At 43.2% G+C, this 16894-nt stretch overlaps 1 protein-coding gene across 12 annotated transcripts in view; it reads left to right on the forward strand.

Annotated features, from left to right (window-relative positions):
- Positions 1 to 16894, forward strand: part of LOC117438218 (CCR4-NOT transcription complex subunit 1-like) — a 100892-nt gene that overhangs the window by 24496 nt on the left and 59502 nt on the right. For 11 of the 12 annotated variants that reach the window (XM_034073707.1, XM_034073706.1, XM_034073710.1 and 8 more), the window contains exons 11-16: positions 722 to 892; positions 1475 to 1602; positions 11920 to 12160; positions 13631 to 13750; positions 15070 to 15192; positions 15438 to 15589. In XM_034073707.1, coding sequence (XP_033929598.1) covers positions 722 to 892; positions 1475 to 1602; positions 11920 to 12160; positions 13631 to 13750; positions 15070 to 15192; positions 15438 to 15589 — 935 coding nt within the window. The remainder of the gene's footprint in view (positions 1 to 721; positions 893 to 1474; positions 1603 to 11919; positions 12161 to 13630; positions 13751 to 15069; positions 15193 to 15437; positions 15590 to 16894) is intronic. The other variant, XM_034073714.1, reaches the window with a different exon arrangement.

Raw genomic sequence — 16894 nt, forward strand, 5'->3', positions numbered from 1 at the left:
CCTTTGCCTACCTTATATTGGGTGTTTTTTTTTTTTTTTTTTGTACGTCATCTCTAATCTATGCAGGAGTCCCTGCTTTATTTTCCTAAATCTTGGAACATACAACTAGCTTTCTTTGGTGCTCGTGTATCTCTGAAATGAGTGGTCTGTGATCCACAGTGGCCATGGTTCCCTCCAAGCTCCCTCATCCTTATGGGTTCACGCTATTGCTGAAAAGCAAATAGGTGCTTTGCAATTACTTGCAGTGTACATTATCCAAAAGGAAAAGCAAGTTCTGCTTGCCAGTAGGTCAGGCCCTTTTGCCTTTTATTGGCGAGCATATGCAAGTCTACAAAAGGAATGAGTTAGCATGCTAAGAAAGGGGTTGTGTGTTTGGGGGTTTTAGTTTTGTTGGTTGGGTTTTTTTTGGTTTTGGTTTGTTGGTTTGGTTTTTGTGGTTTTTTTTTGTTTTTTAGGACCTGTTAATGAAATGTTTGGAAGGATAGACATTACTGCCTGTGGTGCTGGGGAAGTGCAATCTCACAGGCTAGTTTCAAACATTAACTTGCATCAAGTTCTTATAACTATCTAAATCCTGTTCTTTTTAAAACCAAAGCCCTTGTTTTCAACTAGAAGTCAGGTGTATGTTAAGCTGGGTAAATTACTGATGAAGAGGGGTTCTTACAAGACAGTACTGAAGACTCTAATGTTAAAGACTGACTACTTGTTTTTCTGGTTGCAGAATCCTAGCCTAGACTTTAAAGTAGTAACCTATGAATTGGACCATCTGGGATTTCAGATTCATGACAGCAAGGGCCTGCATATTGTAGTGTTTGGCATCCAGAGAGGGCTGGGCATGGAAGTTTTTCCTGTTAATGCCATATATAGACCTTGGAAGCATGCAGAGGGCCAGGTAAGTGTACCAGTGTTTCTGCTGTATTTGTACAACACCTGCCAAGTTCCTGCATTTATTGAAAGGTAAATGTGGATTGGTAATGTGAATTTTGAGACAAGCCACAGAATTTTGAGACAAACCACACTGGAGAACTTGGCCTGTTAAGGCATAGGCCTCAGATATGTTACTGAAGTACAGTCTGTTAATTGAACAGTGTCTGCATTGTTTGAGAGGAGATGGTCACTTGGTGTACATGTGTGGCAGCACCTTTAGTTTTAGCAGAATTCTGGTGCATGATTCAGCTGAGTGTAGAACTGTTGCTGCACAGTTGTGCTGTGAGCATTTTTTACCTGGCTGTACAAAAGGGATACACCTTTGTGCAGACCAGTCCCCTCAGCACATCTGTTGTTTTTTTTTTTTTTTTTCAGAAATCCTGGGGAAAGCGTGAGCTTCAGTCTTATGTAAAACACTGATAATATATCTTGGCTCATCTCTATTGATTCATTGATTTGCATAATTTTCAAAAATGTTGCAGTTGATAAAGTGGAAGAAACCCTAAACTCTAAATATCTAAACTATTTCTGCTGTCTTTTATTCCAGCTCTCCTTCATTCAACATTCCCTCATAAACCCTGACATCTTCTGCTTTGCTAATTACCCTTGTCATACTGTTGCCACAGACATCCTGAAGGCACCACCAGAGGATGACAACAGGGAAATTGCTACATGGTAAACCTGCTTCCAACTGCTTTTCATACCTGGAGTTAGATTACTTGTCTGGCCGAATGTGACTTTGTAGTCATGCAAACAGACTTATTTGTAGCTGTGTATATTCCAATACATCAGCCATTAGTATTTGTACAGTGTTTGATTGATGAAAGTTCTCATGTTATCCAAACTTCTCATGTGTAATACTTGAAAGTGCACTGCTAGTTCTTGCTTTTATTGGAGTAATCCAGTTCTCTGGAGAATTTCTGTTAATGTATTTTGGGACATACTGTGAGCTGATAGAAAGGTTTAGAGGTGGTATAAATTTAAATGTCTTTCCCAGGGTGAAATTAGGGAAACCTGCTGTATTTGTGTCGTGGTTTAAGCCCAGCCACGCAGCTCGCTCTCTCACTCTCACTCCTGGAGGAGAATTGAAAGAATGTAACTCCCATGGGTTGAGATAAGAACAGTCCAGTAACTAAGGTATCACACAAATCACTACTGCTACCAATAATAATAATAATAATTATAAGGGAAATAACAAGGGAAGAGAATACAACCACTCAGCACCTGCTGACTGATACCCAGCCCAACCAAGCAGTGATCTAGCCCTCTTGGGTAACTGCCCCCAGTTTTGCATTCTGGGCATGATGTGCTGTGGTATGGAATACCTCTTTGGGTAGTTTGGGTAAGGTGTCCTGGCTCTGCTTCCTCCCAGCTTCCTTTCCTCCCTGGCAGAGCATGAAACTCAGAAAGTCCTTGGTCAGAATAAACATTACTGAGCAACAACTGAAAACAGTGGTGTTATCAGCACTGTTCCCAGGCTGAAAGTCAAAAGCACAGCACTGCACCAGCTACTAAGAAGGAGAAAAATGACTGCTACTGCTGAACCCAGGACAGTATCCACCCCTTATTCCATACCATTCACGTCACATTCAGATCCCACATTTTCAATATACCATTCACTCTTACCTCATATACATACATATATACACATCCACAGAGAGAGGGAGAGAAATCATTCCTTTGTGCATGGGCCAATCCCTATAAAGCTGCTGTGTTTATCCAGTCCATGATGTCAGTCTCCATCTCTTGTAACAGTCTTTAAGAGAAGGAGAGGCTGTGTGCAGTGTTGGATCGTTGCCTGCTGATGCTGATCGTTCCTTTACTGCAGAACTCGTCTGATATCATCAAAGTTCATTCTTTGTTGGGAATGATGGTCAGACAGAAACCAAGGCTTAACTGTTTGGCTTGCTTAATTGCAGCGCATATTTCACGCTCGTGAATAACCTGGGCAATAGTGTCCATTCACCTTTGATCATGAGCCCATCTGTATGTTGCATATCTGCCCTGATGGCTTGAAGTATCACGGGCCAAAAATAATTCACCTTTATGTTGCCAGTCTAAGTCCATCTGAGCCACTTCAATCTTAGCAGCTTTATCCACTTGTTGGTTGTTGTGGTGTCCCTCAGTGGCCCGACTCTTGGGTACATGGGCATCTACAGGGCGTACCTTCACCACCGGGTTCTGCACCCGGGCAGCGATATCTTGCCAGAGTGCAGCAGCCCAGGTGGGTTTACCTCTGCGTTGCCAGTTGCTCTGCTTCCATTGCTGCAACCACCCCCTCAGGGCATTTGCCACCATCCATGAGTCAGTAGAGAGATTAAGTACTGTCCACATTTTTCGTTCAGCAATGTCCAGGGCCAGCTGGATGGCTTTCACCTCTGCAAACTGACTTGATTCACCCTCTTCTTCAGCAGTTTCTGCAACTTGTCATAAGGGGCTCCATACAGCTGCCTTCCATCTCCAATTCTTTCTCACATTACAGAAGGACCCATCAGTAAACAAGGCATACTGCTTTTCACTTTGACAGTTTATTATATGGTGGTGCCTCTTCAGTACGCATCACCTCCTCCTCTGGTGACGTTCCGAAGTCTTTGCCCTCTGGCCAGTCCATGATGACTTCCAGAATGCCTGGATGACTGGGATTTCCTATTAGAGCTCATTGTGTAATTAGTGCAGCTCACTTACTCCATGGAACATCAGTTGCATGATGTGTGGAGGAGACCCTGCCTTTGAACATCCAGCACAGGCAACCGAGGTGCCAGGAGGAGCTGTGCTTCAGTGCCAATCACCTCTGAAGCAGCTCAAACCCCTTCATAGGCTGCCAGTATCTCTTTCTCCGTTGGGGTATAGCTGGCCTCAGATCCTCTCTATCCCAAACTGCAAAAGTCGAGCAGTCAACCTCGAGTCTCCCCTGGAACTTTTTGCCACAGCCTCCAGGTAGGACCATTCTTCCCTGCTGTTGTGTACAGTACATTTTTCCCATCTGGCCCTGTCCAGACTGGTTCAAGGGCTACTGCATGAACTGTGTGGCGTTTAATTTGCTCAAAGGTTTGTTGTTGCTCAGGGCCCCATTTAAAATCATTCTTCTTCTGGGTCACATGATAGAGAGGACTTACAATCAAACTGTAATTTGGGATGTGTGTTCTCCAGAACAGCACAGCACCCAAGAAAGCTTGTGTTTCTGTCTTATTAGTTGGTGGAGACATTGCTGTTATCTTGTGGATCACATCTGTGGGGATCTGGCGGCATCCATCTTGCAATTTTATTCCCAAAGATTGAATCTCCTGTGCAGGTCCTTGGGCTTACTCTGTTTTATGTCAAAACCAGCTTTCAGCAGGATTTGGATTATTTCCCTCCCTTTCTCAAAGACTTCTTTCACTGCATCACCCAATATGATAATGTCATCAATGTATTGCAGGTGTTCTGGAGCTTGCCCCTATTCCAGTGCGGTCTGGATCAGTCCATGACAGGTGGTAGGCCTGTGTTTCCACCCCTGGAGTTGCTGTTTTCAAGTTTAGTGGCCTCCCCTCTAAGTAGAAGCAAACTGTGGCCTGCACTCTGCTGCCAAAGGAATTGAGAAAAATACACTGGCAATATCAGTTATGATATCCCACTTGTTTGCCTTTGACTCCAGTTTATACTGGAGTTTTAGCATGTCCAGTACAGCAGCAGTGGTTGTTTGACATAATTTAGGCCAGGATAGTCTATGGTTTGTCTCCACTCTCTGTTAAACTTTGCACTGGCTGTATGGGGCTATTAAACGGTGAGCAGGTCCTGCTGATCACTCCTTGGCTCTCCAGTCTACGAATCAGCTTATGGATGGGTATCAGGGAATCTTGCTTGGTGTGATGTTGCTGCCTGTGCACTGTTGTGGTCGCAATTGGCACTTGTTTTTCTTTGACCTTCAGCAACCCCACAACAGAAGGATCCTCTGAGAGACCAGGCAAGGTGGACATCTGCTCAGTTTCCAAAGCAGCAATACCAAAAGCCCATCGGTACCCTTTTGGGTCTTTGAAGTACCCACTCTTGAGGTAGTCCATGCCGAGGATGCATGGAGCCTCTGCACCAGTCACAATGGGGTGCTTTTGCACCTCCTTCCTGTCAACACAGGAGTCACGGACAACGCGGAGATGATTAATGTGATCAAGCGATTGCCAAAATTTATCCAGATACAGTGCTCCTTTTATACCCTTACACCCTTAGGTTTATGTAACAGCCCTGGATACTGAGCTCTAATTGGTTAGTCAAAAGGTTACTATCGTTTACAGAGCTAATGTTTATAACTTGTTATAATTGCAATTAAATACCTTACTCTAAAAATAGTGGGAAACTACAACCTTGGCAGAGATCATTCTCTGCACGTTTTCAGTGGAAAATTACAGAGGCCTAACAAGACAATTGACCTTGCTCATGCCTGCCAAGAATCTTCTTACTTTACAGTAACAAGGCTCAGGGTATAGGGATAGCTCACTACGTGGCTTTGGCTCTTTAAGAATTCCCACAAATCCCCCTTCTTGTTTTTGAGCGATCCAGATACCCTTTTGTCGTGGTTTAAAGCCAGCTTTTTTTGCTAGCAGTTCTCATTTCAACTGAACTGCTTTTCAAAGTCTTGGATTTACCCCCAGGTTACAAAGTGCCCCAATACTTTTTTTTTCCCACTCCTCGGCTCCAGTGTCCATCCCGGCCGTTCCACCAGGGGGGGGCACTGGGAGCTGAATTGGAGGGCAGCTTCATCTGAACATGGATACCAAACTTTTTTCAGAAGTCGCTCACCCTGTTTTACGCAGCTACAAACGCTAGCCTGCTCAGCAGTAGCTATACATGCCTGCCTGCTTCACCAGCAACCGTAAATATCTGCAAGCAACTGCACTTTTGCATTAACCCTTTCTTCTACAAAGTGCTAAACTGCTGCTCATGAAAACTTCTACATGAACTCTACAACAAAAAATATACAGAACACCATCTGCCCTCAACACACACACACGCTTGGGATCCCACAAGCACAGTCCGCACAACTACAATATTTGAAAAACAAATTTGAGGCATTTATTACTCCCTCTACATGGTCCCACATATAGAACGTGGCACAAGGACCTTGTGAAGACTATCAGGAAACCAGCTCCAAGAAGCATCATCACAGTGCAAGGTGGCAAGCTCAAACTTAGCGGATGTCCCCGTAGAGGCTCTGCCTCGCTCACATCGCTTTTATACTGACCAAAATGCACACTCATTCCGACACAGGTGGCCAGCCTATGTTGGAAGAAGTTGCCAGCAATATCTATAAAGGTCTCCGAAGGTCACTAGAAACATGGACATACTTATATTTACCAACTTCTAGTACATGAGTATCACAGAGAGACTGTATCAAAGGAGTTGTATATGGGGTCCCAACTCCACGGTCTGACACATTCTGCCCGATACCCCTGATAAGAGCATACAAGAGACCTTCCCATCTAGGGTGGGAAGCACACACACCATGGGAAACTGTGTGATACATCTGAATCCCCCACCTGTCTCGCTTCTCCCTTTACAGCTGCCCATTTATCATGAGGATCTGGGGGATATAAATCAGGCTTCTTTTCCGGATGAATAGGATCCAGGTCAAAAGGATTATCCAGATCATCATCAGCATCAGGTGTCAGAATCTCAGGAGCAGCAACAGCAAACTGATGAACGTGCACAGGCTCCTTCTTGGGGTCAATAGGACCCGGATCAAAAGGACCGTCTTCATCCCTGTTCTCAATCTTCACTGGTGCGGTGGCAACTGGCAGAGGTTCGAGGAGGGGGGGCACACTGGTCTCCGTGATCTCATTTTTTGACTTTAACGTCTCTAAAACAGTTCTCCAAATGACTAACAAACCTTTCACGGTGTCATTGCCTTTTGTGGCCACATTCCACAGTTTAACTTCTGCCTCATTCCACAAAGAGATCTCAAGTACGGTAGACTCATCAGTCTCTGGGTAATGCATCTTCAACCATTTCAACATTAAGTCTGTCTCTTTAAAGGTTGCTCCCTTCACCTTAAGAAGGACTGGAAACATCCATAAATCAGAGGCTTCTACCTTAGTAATTTTCTCCCAAGTCTCAAGATTAAAAGCTTCGCCGACTCCCACAATTAACTCCTTACTCCAGAGCAACAGTCTTTTTAGCATAGGCTCCGTTCCGAGGCTTCCACCTCTGAGTACGTTCCCATTACTGATCTTGTCCCACAGCGTCTGTCCTATATGTTCCCATTCAGAAACTTTAAACGCTGCCTGCACAGTGAGCAGAAGATCACGGTCTCAGGACAATTTTAACAGCCTTTCTAAGGTGGCACTATCGTATTCTAGTCCTCCCTTAGAGAGAAAATGCTGGAGGAGCTTCATTACTGCCTGTTCATCTTTGGATAGCGAGTGCCCCATCTCCTGCCCGGCCGCTCACCTGATCAGGGCGAGATCCCAACATTGCAGCTAGCTGACTTCCGCAGCGCCGGGGCAGCGCCGATTTCGGCTGGCTCCTACCCCCTCATTCCTGATCGGACTTCAAACCCTCTGCAAAGGTTACTGATCTGAGGGTCCCTGTTCGGGCGCCACTTGTCGATGCAGGAGTCCCGGACAACACGGAGATGATCAATGTGATCAAGCGATTGCCAAAGTTTATTCAGATACAGTGCTCCTAACCCTAACCTTAACCCTAACCCTTACACCCTTATGTAACAGCCCTGGATACTGAGCTCTAATTGGTTAGTCTAGAGGTTACTACCGTTTACAGAGCTAATGTGTATAACTTGTTATAATTGGGATTAAATACCTTACTCTAAAAATAAGTGGGAAACTACAACCTTGGCAGAGATCATTCTCTGCACGTTTTCAGTGGAAAATTACAGAGGCCTAACAAGAAAATTGACCTTGCTCATGCCTGCCAAGAGTCTTCTTACTTTACAGTAATAAGGCTCAGGGTATCGGGATCTCTCACTACGTGGCCTTGGCTCTTTAAGAATTCCCACACCTTCCCAGTCAGGCTCATTTCAGCCTCCAGTACAGTCAACTCTTGGGATCCTCCTGTCACTCCAGAAATGTAAATGGGTTCCACCCTTTGACAGTTCGATGGCATCAGGGTACACTGTGCACCAATATGTACTGGAGCCTTATACTCCTGTGGGACTAATGTGCCAGGCCATCTGATCCACACAGTGCAGTAAATCTTATTGTCCCCTACCTCTACCTGGCTTGTGGCATGTCATCTCTAATAGTCATCGTATTGGACACTTATGTCTTGTTGACAGGGATTAGTCTTTATCACAGGAGCTGGAGTAAAATCAGCTCTTCCACTCAGTCTGGGAACCAGCTCATCAGAGACTGAAGCCATAGCTCTCATGGGATGGTCAGCCTTGCCCTTTGTTCTTCCTTTCAATTCAAGCACTCATTCCTTCAAAGCTGAGGTAGTTTTTTCATCCCACTTTGTCATGTTTTCTATGTGATCCTGCAGGTAAAACCATACGGTGGCCTGTGGCATGTACCTTCTATGTCTTTTCCCTTCAATAGTGGGGTGCCTTCTGTTAATACATGTTAATACTGCTGATACATGTGTTGGTACACGTGAGGAGCTGGATAGACCAGATCATCTCTCAGTTGTTTGAACTGTGATAGTTTTTCCACAGCTGCAGTGATGGAAGGGGTGAGATTATCTTCGAACTCTCAGAATTCATGAATCATTTCATTCACTGTTAGAGGTACTATGTCATTCCAGGTTACTGTTGCCAATGAATGGGAATATGATGATGATGCATTCTGTGTAAATTTCTGCCACTTGGGTCGTGTACGTTTGACTTCATCTGGATCTATGGGTACATCCCCGTTATTCGGCTTGATGTGATATATCATGTCTACTATTTCTGATTCCTTCATAGACTGGATGCCTTTGTCTAAAGTAGTCCACTTGGCTGAACGACTCATAACACCGTCCTTGTATGGGAACCTTTTTTTCACAGCTGCTAAGAAGGCCTAAGAAAGTGTCCAGAGGCTGATGGACCATTTCTCTTTTGCAATTGCTTTGTCAGTTCCCCCTTCCCTAGCAAGTGATGCCAGCTGCTTGGCTTCCCTATCTTCTGATTTGTGACTGTCTGCCCCATTACCCAACATTGGAACAACCAGCTGATGGTGTGTTCCCCTGGTTGACGGGTAAAATCTTTTTTCATATTTTGTAATTTGATTGAGGTCTGAGTTCAGGAAGTCACCTTTTCTTCTTCTTCGTCATGTGATGATGACACCTGATCAGATTCTGTCCTGGGTAGAAAGTGCTATTGTTTCTTTATCTTGTTCTTTCATCTTTTTTCTCTTTTTTTTTTCTTTTTCCCTTGCGTGCACGAGCAACTGATATTGGTATGAATTGGTCCTCTGGTTTAGCTGCAGTATATTTTGTCAGGGTTTGGGTAGCTACTGTACTTGTCGGCTGGGGCTGGTGTAGCTGCTGTACTTGGATTTGGATTAGCTGCGCTGTCTGTTGCGATCCAAGTTTAAGTAGCTACTGTACTTGTTGGTAGGGTTGGTGTAGCTCTTGTGCTTGGTCCTGGAGTAGCTGTGCTACCATCAGATCCAGGGATGTTATTTTCCTTTTGAAGATGCTGGATAGTGTTGAATAGGGCTCTGGAAACGTAGGGCAAGCCCCAGCATGTTGCCATGATTTCTTCCTCTCTGATATGACCAGAATGACAACACACCTGATTAAAGTGTTTTACTAGTTTTTCTGGATTTTGCACTTCTTCAGTGGTGAAGATCCAAAGCACTGGAGGGCCCCACTGGCCAGGATACTTGCCCATACTATCCCACACACCCTGCCACTCATAACTGTGCAGCCTCAGGGAAAATCTCCTGGTCCTCTTATGTAGTTGTTTAACCCTAGACAACGCCCAAACCTGACTCTGCTTAACTTTCAAGGTCAGTCAAAATGGTCGTGGTTAATCTGCACTCTGTATGCGTGCCAACATGGTGGTCCCCATCACAATCAGCAGACAGGTCTTTAGGGGTGCCTAAAGGCTGTTCAAAACCTTCATAACTCTCAAATGATGCTATAAATCGTGTGGTTTGGGGGTCTGGGAGCATGAGGGAATGTTTCCTTCGCAGGTTGACCACCCGAGGAGTAGAAAAAAAGATGTGTAATTGTTATACAATTCTAGTATATACTTCCCAAAGAATAAAGGTGGTGACCGCACTGGGAACACAAGTCAGATCAGTTTCATGATCAATGATTCTGTTGTATTACAAGTCACTACCATAAAGTACAATGAAACAAGAACCTTAGGCCAAGGCCCCCAGCCAATAAACATTAAAACAGCAAATACCAGGTATAAGTAACGTATGACATGCTGAAACTGTGAGATCAAGAGCAACAACTTTGAGAGCAAATACATCAGCATTGTGGTGAGTGACTATTAATCCGAAACAATAAATGCTTATCACAAATATAATTAGACACACTCTGGTCAGATCTGTTATCTCAACCCTTCGTGCTCCACGTTGGGCGCCACACAGAACTGTCATGGTTTAAACCCAGCCACGCAGCTTGCTCTCTCACTCCCTCACCTCCCTTTCCCCCCACTCCCAGAGGTATGGGGAGGAGAATAGAAAGAATGTAACTCCCATAGGTTGAGGTAAGAACAGTCCAGTAACTAAGGTATAACCTAAAACTCCTACTGCTACCACCAATAGTAATATTGATAAGGAAAATAACAAGAGAAGAGAATACAACTGCTCACCACCCGCTAACCAATGCCCAGCCCGACTGAGCAGTGATCTAGCCCTTCCAGGCAACTGCCCTCAGTTCTACATCCTGGCCATGATGTGCTGTGGTATGGAATATTTCTTTGGCTAGTTTGGGTTGTGTGTCCTGTCTCTGCTTCCTCCCAGCTTCTCCTCCTCCCTGGCAGAGCATTAGCCTCAGAAAATTCTTAGTCAGAGTAGACATTACTTAACACCGATGTTTTTAGTTGTTGCTATCATTGCTGTTCCCAGGCTGAAAGTCAAAAGCACAGCACTGCACCAGTTACTAAGAAGGAGAGAAATGACTGCTTCTGCTGAACCCAGGAGAACTTATATGAAAGAAGTCCTGGGTTTTAAACAGTAAATTTGTATAGCTATTGTGGAGTTATGCAATAAATCTGATGAGCTCACCCTTACACCCCTTCTTTTGATACAGCTGTGTAGCTCATTTCAGTGCATATATCTACTTCTATTTCCATTTTATGGCCAAGAAGAGGAAATTGGGGGGTAGGGAATGTGGGTAAATTGGGTAAGGTGGCAATCATTGTTTGTCTGTAAATCTGATGAAAAAATAACGTCTTCACTAGTTTCACAGTTGGGGACTTGGAGGTGTTCTAAAAAGGTGTATTCCATCTCTGGAAGTATGTTTCAAGCTAAATTATTTACCTCAAGTTTCATTCTTTTTCAAACATCAGCTTTTACTTTTCCCCCTTCCCTAACAGAATCAGAAGCTCTTAAGCTTTTAAATGGGTTTGTAAACAAAAACAAGCAAAAACCCCACACAAAAAAACCCAAACAAAAAATGTGGAAGTGTTAATTTTCATGGTTAAGAATGGTCTTGTAAGCTTAGTTCTATGTGACAAGAGCTGCAACATGAGGTTTCATAGAATCACATAGAATCCCGTACTGGTTTGCGTTGGAAGGGACATGAAAGCTCATCCAGTTACAACCCCCTGCCTCAGGCAGGGACACCTTCCGCTAGACCAGGTTGCTCCAAGCCCCATGCAACCTGGCCTTGAACACTGCTGGGGATGGGGCAGTCACAGCTTCTCTAGGCAACCTGTGCCAGCGCCTCACCTCCCTCACTGTGAAGAACTTCCTAATGCCTAATCTAAGTTAGGTTCGCAGCAGGCATTGCTTTATATTATTCCAGTTCTACAAAATGCTGGAATCCTGGATCCTGTAAGCTGATCTCTTTAATTTTTTTTTCCTCCCTTTTTGTGTGTGGTGTGTTTCTATTTTTGTCTTTTGTTAGGAAGAGCCTAGATTTGATTGAGTCTCTGTTACGTTTGGCAGAAGTGGGACAGTATGAGCAGGTTAAGCAGCTCTTCAGTTTTCCTATCAAGCATTGCCCAGATATGTTGGTGTTGGCCTTACTACAGATCAACACATCCTGGCATACCTTGCGTCACGAACTCATCTCCACACTCATGCCAATTTTCCTTGGCAACCATCCCAACTCTGCTATCATTTTGCACTATGCATGGCATGGACAAGTAAGTATTTTCACTGGAGTGTGTCTGTAGCTTGCTCAGGTAACTGAAAGCTTGTTAAGTGATTTGGACAGTTAAAACAACAATGCTTGTATTAGCTTATGAACTGTGTAATTTAAAACCCAAGAAGTGGTTAATGCAAAGTAATGAGTTGAAGCAAACTGTTGTGATTTGATTTTTCTTTGGGGAAATATATTCAGAACAAAGAAGTAATATTCACTGAGAAAATATTCCTGTAAAAGTAGAGATCAAATTTAAGTTTGACTGTTTTAACTATTCAGTTTTAACCAAAGTTGACCAGAGTTTGTTTGCTTGTTTTTAAACAAACACCATAAATCTCACAACAGCAACAGTTCTCCCCTGCCCCCAACTCTCTACCTTACACATTTGAAGTGTAAAAACCTGAAGCACTAAGAGGTGAGGAGGTTTAAACCAAAATTATCTCTATTGTACTTTTGAAAAGATGGAGGCTATTCTAGGTATAAAGAAACTATTTATACTCTTAAATCTAGGATGTTTCCTGAAAACTTAGGATTTGCTGCTGAGCTTTTTCAGGGAGAGCTTCCATGTAGAGACGGGGTAAATATATATGCAAGTCCGTGCTTTTAATAGGGAAATAAGTAGGCCTTTTGGTATGGCCTTCATTATTGTGTCCACTGGTAATTGTGCAAATAGGAGTTGTAAGAAGAAACTTAAAGCAGTGGAAGCCTCTGGGGTTGGAGGGAATCTGCAGTAGAAAACATATTGTCCTGTTCAAGTAGCATTAATAAGAAGCTTAGTTCACATTCACTGCAAAATTATGGCTATTTGCTATTTGGAGTGTTATGAACGTTTTATATTTTTTCTGATATCTCTTTAAAAATTGCAGAATGAGGGGTAGGATACAAGTGGTGTGCTTTTTGCATAAGGTCTTGAAATGGCAGAATATGCAATTTTCCCACAGTGTAGGCTTCAGAATTAAGTACGTAATGATGGCTGCCATGTTACACAGTGTCATTCCACAACTTGAGGATGTTTCACTTCCCCAGATGAGGAAACCTTTTAAGCAAAACCCTTGCTGCTATGAAAATCTTATTTGTGCTGTAGTTTCAAAATGTCCCTGTAAAGAGCTAGGTACTGTTTTCCATGTTAAGATGTGGCATTGCAATTCTCACTTCAGCACATCATGTCAAGCATAACATGTTGTAAATAATTTGCATATTTCAAAAGCAGTTTCTCTACAATTGAGAAGATTTAGAGCTGTACACTTGGAGATGGGGTTCTACATACTTACCAGTCTTAGTCATTCTGCATCCTTTAGTAGCTCCAGGATAGTTTGTTATTGCACAAAAAGCCCAACTTAGAAGTTCTGAAGCTAAAGAGCAAATAATGTTTGCATGTTAAGCTTTAGAAGTAAAATATCCTATTTAATGTTCATGTAGTTGATCCTTTTCCTAGAGGCATGAAATACAATCCTAATGTAATTCTCCTTAGGGTCAGTCTCCTTCGATTCGTCAGCTGATCATGCATGCAATGGCAGAATGGTACATGAGAGGGGAGCAGTATGACCAGGCAAAACTCTCACGTATTCTTGATGTGGCACAAGACTTGAAGGTGAGTTTTCCAGAGCACTGCTGTTATTTTCTGTCCAGTGTCTTATGCAGACTTGCTCATTTTTAACAAAAACTAAGTTTAACTTAATTGTGACTCGTTTAGTAAGGATTGCTTTGTTTAAGCATGTCTGAATTCAGTTGTTACTGCTGTACGTAGTCTTAGTTTAAAAAAAAAAAAAAGGCAAAAAGAAATACTATGCTCATGTGAATTTTAAGTGCTCTTCAGCTGAGCTGTGGTATCTGACTAGAGACGCTTTCTAGGGTACAAGTGCTGTCCACTTATGAGCCCAAGACATTTCACTCGGTGTTTGCAGTAGTTAGTTACGTAGCTTAGTTGCCAAGTTACTTGGGAAGCAGTATAATAGACCTGCTTGCTATGTGAATGTACTATATATCCAGGAAGAACTTTGATTGTTTTAACCTTAAATATCATTAAAATTAGAATGTAGTAAATATCCATCAGGTATTGTGTGAAGGTGGCACTGCTAAGATTCATGGAACAGGGATCTCTTAAAAATACTATTTCTCAGCTGTTTACACGTTCACAAAAGAGACTGGAAGTTGTGACTGACTTCTTTGAGGCCTTTATGGCTTCCTAAAGTTAGATGCAAAATAATTGCATGTCTCAGTACAAAAGCATCAACTGCTGCTTGAAGACAGTTTTGTTGTAGCAGTTTCTGTGTTAAAAGTTGACCGCTTTGAGGAGATAGCACATTCAAAGAAACTCTGCAGGGGTTGAGCTCTGTTTACAGGGAGAGGACAGGCTCTTCTGATTAATTTTGTTGCACTATCAACTTGGTAGCTCCATTTGCTGGTGGATATTCATAAAGAGGAGTTTAACTATCAACACCAGGTGGCTTCAAAGAAGGGGTAGGGCCATGATTTGAAATGAGAGCTCTTGCTTATTTCTCTCCTGAGCAAGCTATAAATGAAGCTTGTAGTACCAATTTTTTTTGTTGACTAAGAAAAGCATAGCAGCATGAAGAAAATTCTTCACAGTGAGGGTGGTGAGGCCCTGGCACAGGGTGCCCAGAGAAGCTGTGGCTGCCCCATCCCTGGCAGTGTTCAAGGCCAGGTTGGACAGGGCTTGGAGCAACCTGGTCTAGTGGAAGGTGTCCTTGCCTGTGGCAGGGGATTGGAACTGGATGGGCTTTCAGGTTATTTCCAACCCAAACCAGTCTGGGATTCTATGTGATAGCAAGATTTCTTTACTAACAAACATATGTGGATTAAAAAGGGAAGAAAGGACATGGGGTATCCTTGTGTCTTCACTAGTAGTCTTCTGATATTTTTCCCCCCCCCTCCCCTCCCCCCCTTTAGGCCTTGTCAATGCTGCTAAATGGTACTCCATTTGCTTTTGTTATTGACCTTGCTGCACTTGCCTCTCGACGGGAATACCTCAAACTTGACAAATGGCTCACAGATAAAATTCGGGAGCATGGGGTAAAACAGTTTTTTTTCTTATTTCTTCACTCTGTCAGTGATTAACTCAAGTCACTTTAACAGTCTTATAAGTAGCTTTAATGTTGTGGAAAGTGTCCATGGTCTGATAGTTCAATATTTTCACTGAACTATAATAGCTTAGTGCAATTCTTTCCATGGTGCAATTGCCAAGTTTGAAATAGTGGCTTGGATGCTGTTTGGGTGACTAAGAGACCATTATTTCCCCCCCCCCCCCCCCTCCCCAGGAGTCTTTCATTCAGGCCTGTATGACTTTTTTAAAGAGAAGATGTCCATCTATCCTGAGCGGCCTTGCTCCAGAAAAAGATCAGCCCAAAAGTGCTCAACTTCCTCCAGAAACCTTGGCAACTATGTTGGCATGTCTTCAAGCTTGTGCTGGGTAAGGTTTATACTGCTTATATGGAATGTGTAATCTCTTTGCAGCTTATTTGCTGGCACATGGTCATAGCTGGTTTGGAATTTCACACAGAGAATGGGGTTAATGAAAGTAAATAAGCTTGCAGGCATAGATCCAGATGTATGTTAAATTTTGCACTGAGACTACTCTTGTAGAGTAGACAGAGTTGAGACAACAGCTTGAGCATTCCTGTCTTTATAATCAAACAAGTGAGCTGAGCTTTGACTGAGGGATGGCTGGTTAGTCAGATCCTGGGTTGTTAATGACTAGATACAGGGCTGTAATTTGGACAGAAAGGGATATAGGCCATAATTACAGAATGTGACAGCATGCAGTGACTGTGGAAAGGATTTTGTGGTTGTGTTAAGCCAAATGCCTGTGTGTGGTTGCTGCCCTAGCAGAAAGGGCTAATGCTCCATCCCTGGCAGTGTTCAAGGCCAGGTTGGATGAAGCCTTGGGTGACATGGTTTAGTGTGAGGTGTCCCTGCCCATGGCAGGGGGGTTGGAACTGGATGATCTTAAGGTCCTTTCCAACCCTAACTATTCTATGATTCCGTGATTCTATGTGTTGGAGCAAAGTGGTAAGTGATGATATTAATGTAATTGAGACTGAAACTAGACATGTGTAACTTCTGTTGTCTTCATTTGGGGTAGCCTGGAAGTAGTCAGAGTGAAAAATATCTAAGATCTTTTTCAAACCAGATTGCTCATCTAAGGTCCAGAATAAAAAGTGTGTGTCATAGAGAGCAGTTTTATCTGCTAGAGGGAGGGGTGGACTACAGAAGGGCTGATGGAAACTGGAATTGGGCAAACCATTTTTAAAATACCGTGTTCACATTTTGTAAAAATGGCTGATTGTAAAATATTTGTGGTGTCACTTCTTGCTGCTGTCGGATCAAGCTGGTATTTAACTGCAGTACTATTTGAGGTAACTAGGTGTAGCATAGTGTGACATGTGAGCCAGAGGGACTGAAAGCTAGAGATGATGCTAGCTTTGGTGTTAAAGTTTGACATCAAAAGAGGCTGCCATGTTTCAGTAAATGTGCATTACCTAGAATCATAGAATCATAGAACAGTTAGGGTTGGAAAGGACCTTGAATACTGCCAGGGATGGAGCATTCACAACCTCCATGGGCAACCCATTCCAGCACCTCACCACCCTTACAGTAAAGAATTTCTTCTTTATATCCAATTTAAACCTCCGCTGTTTAAGTTTCAGCCCCTTACCCCTTGTCCTATCACTACAGTCCCTAATGAACAGTCCCTCCCCAGCATCCCTGTAAGCCC

The sequence above is a fragment of the Melopsittacus undulatus genome (assembly GCF_012275295.1).
Source record: "Melopsittacus undulatus isolate bMelUnd1 chromosome W unlocalized genomic scaffold, bMelUnd1.mat.Z SUPER_W_unloc_2, whole genome shotgun sequence".
Lineage (NCBI taxonomy): Eukaryota > Metazoa > Chordata > Aves > Psittaciformes > Psittaculidae > Melopsittacus > Melopsittacus undulatus.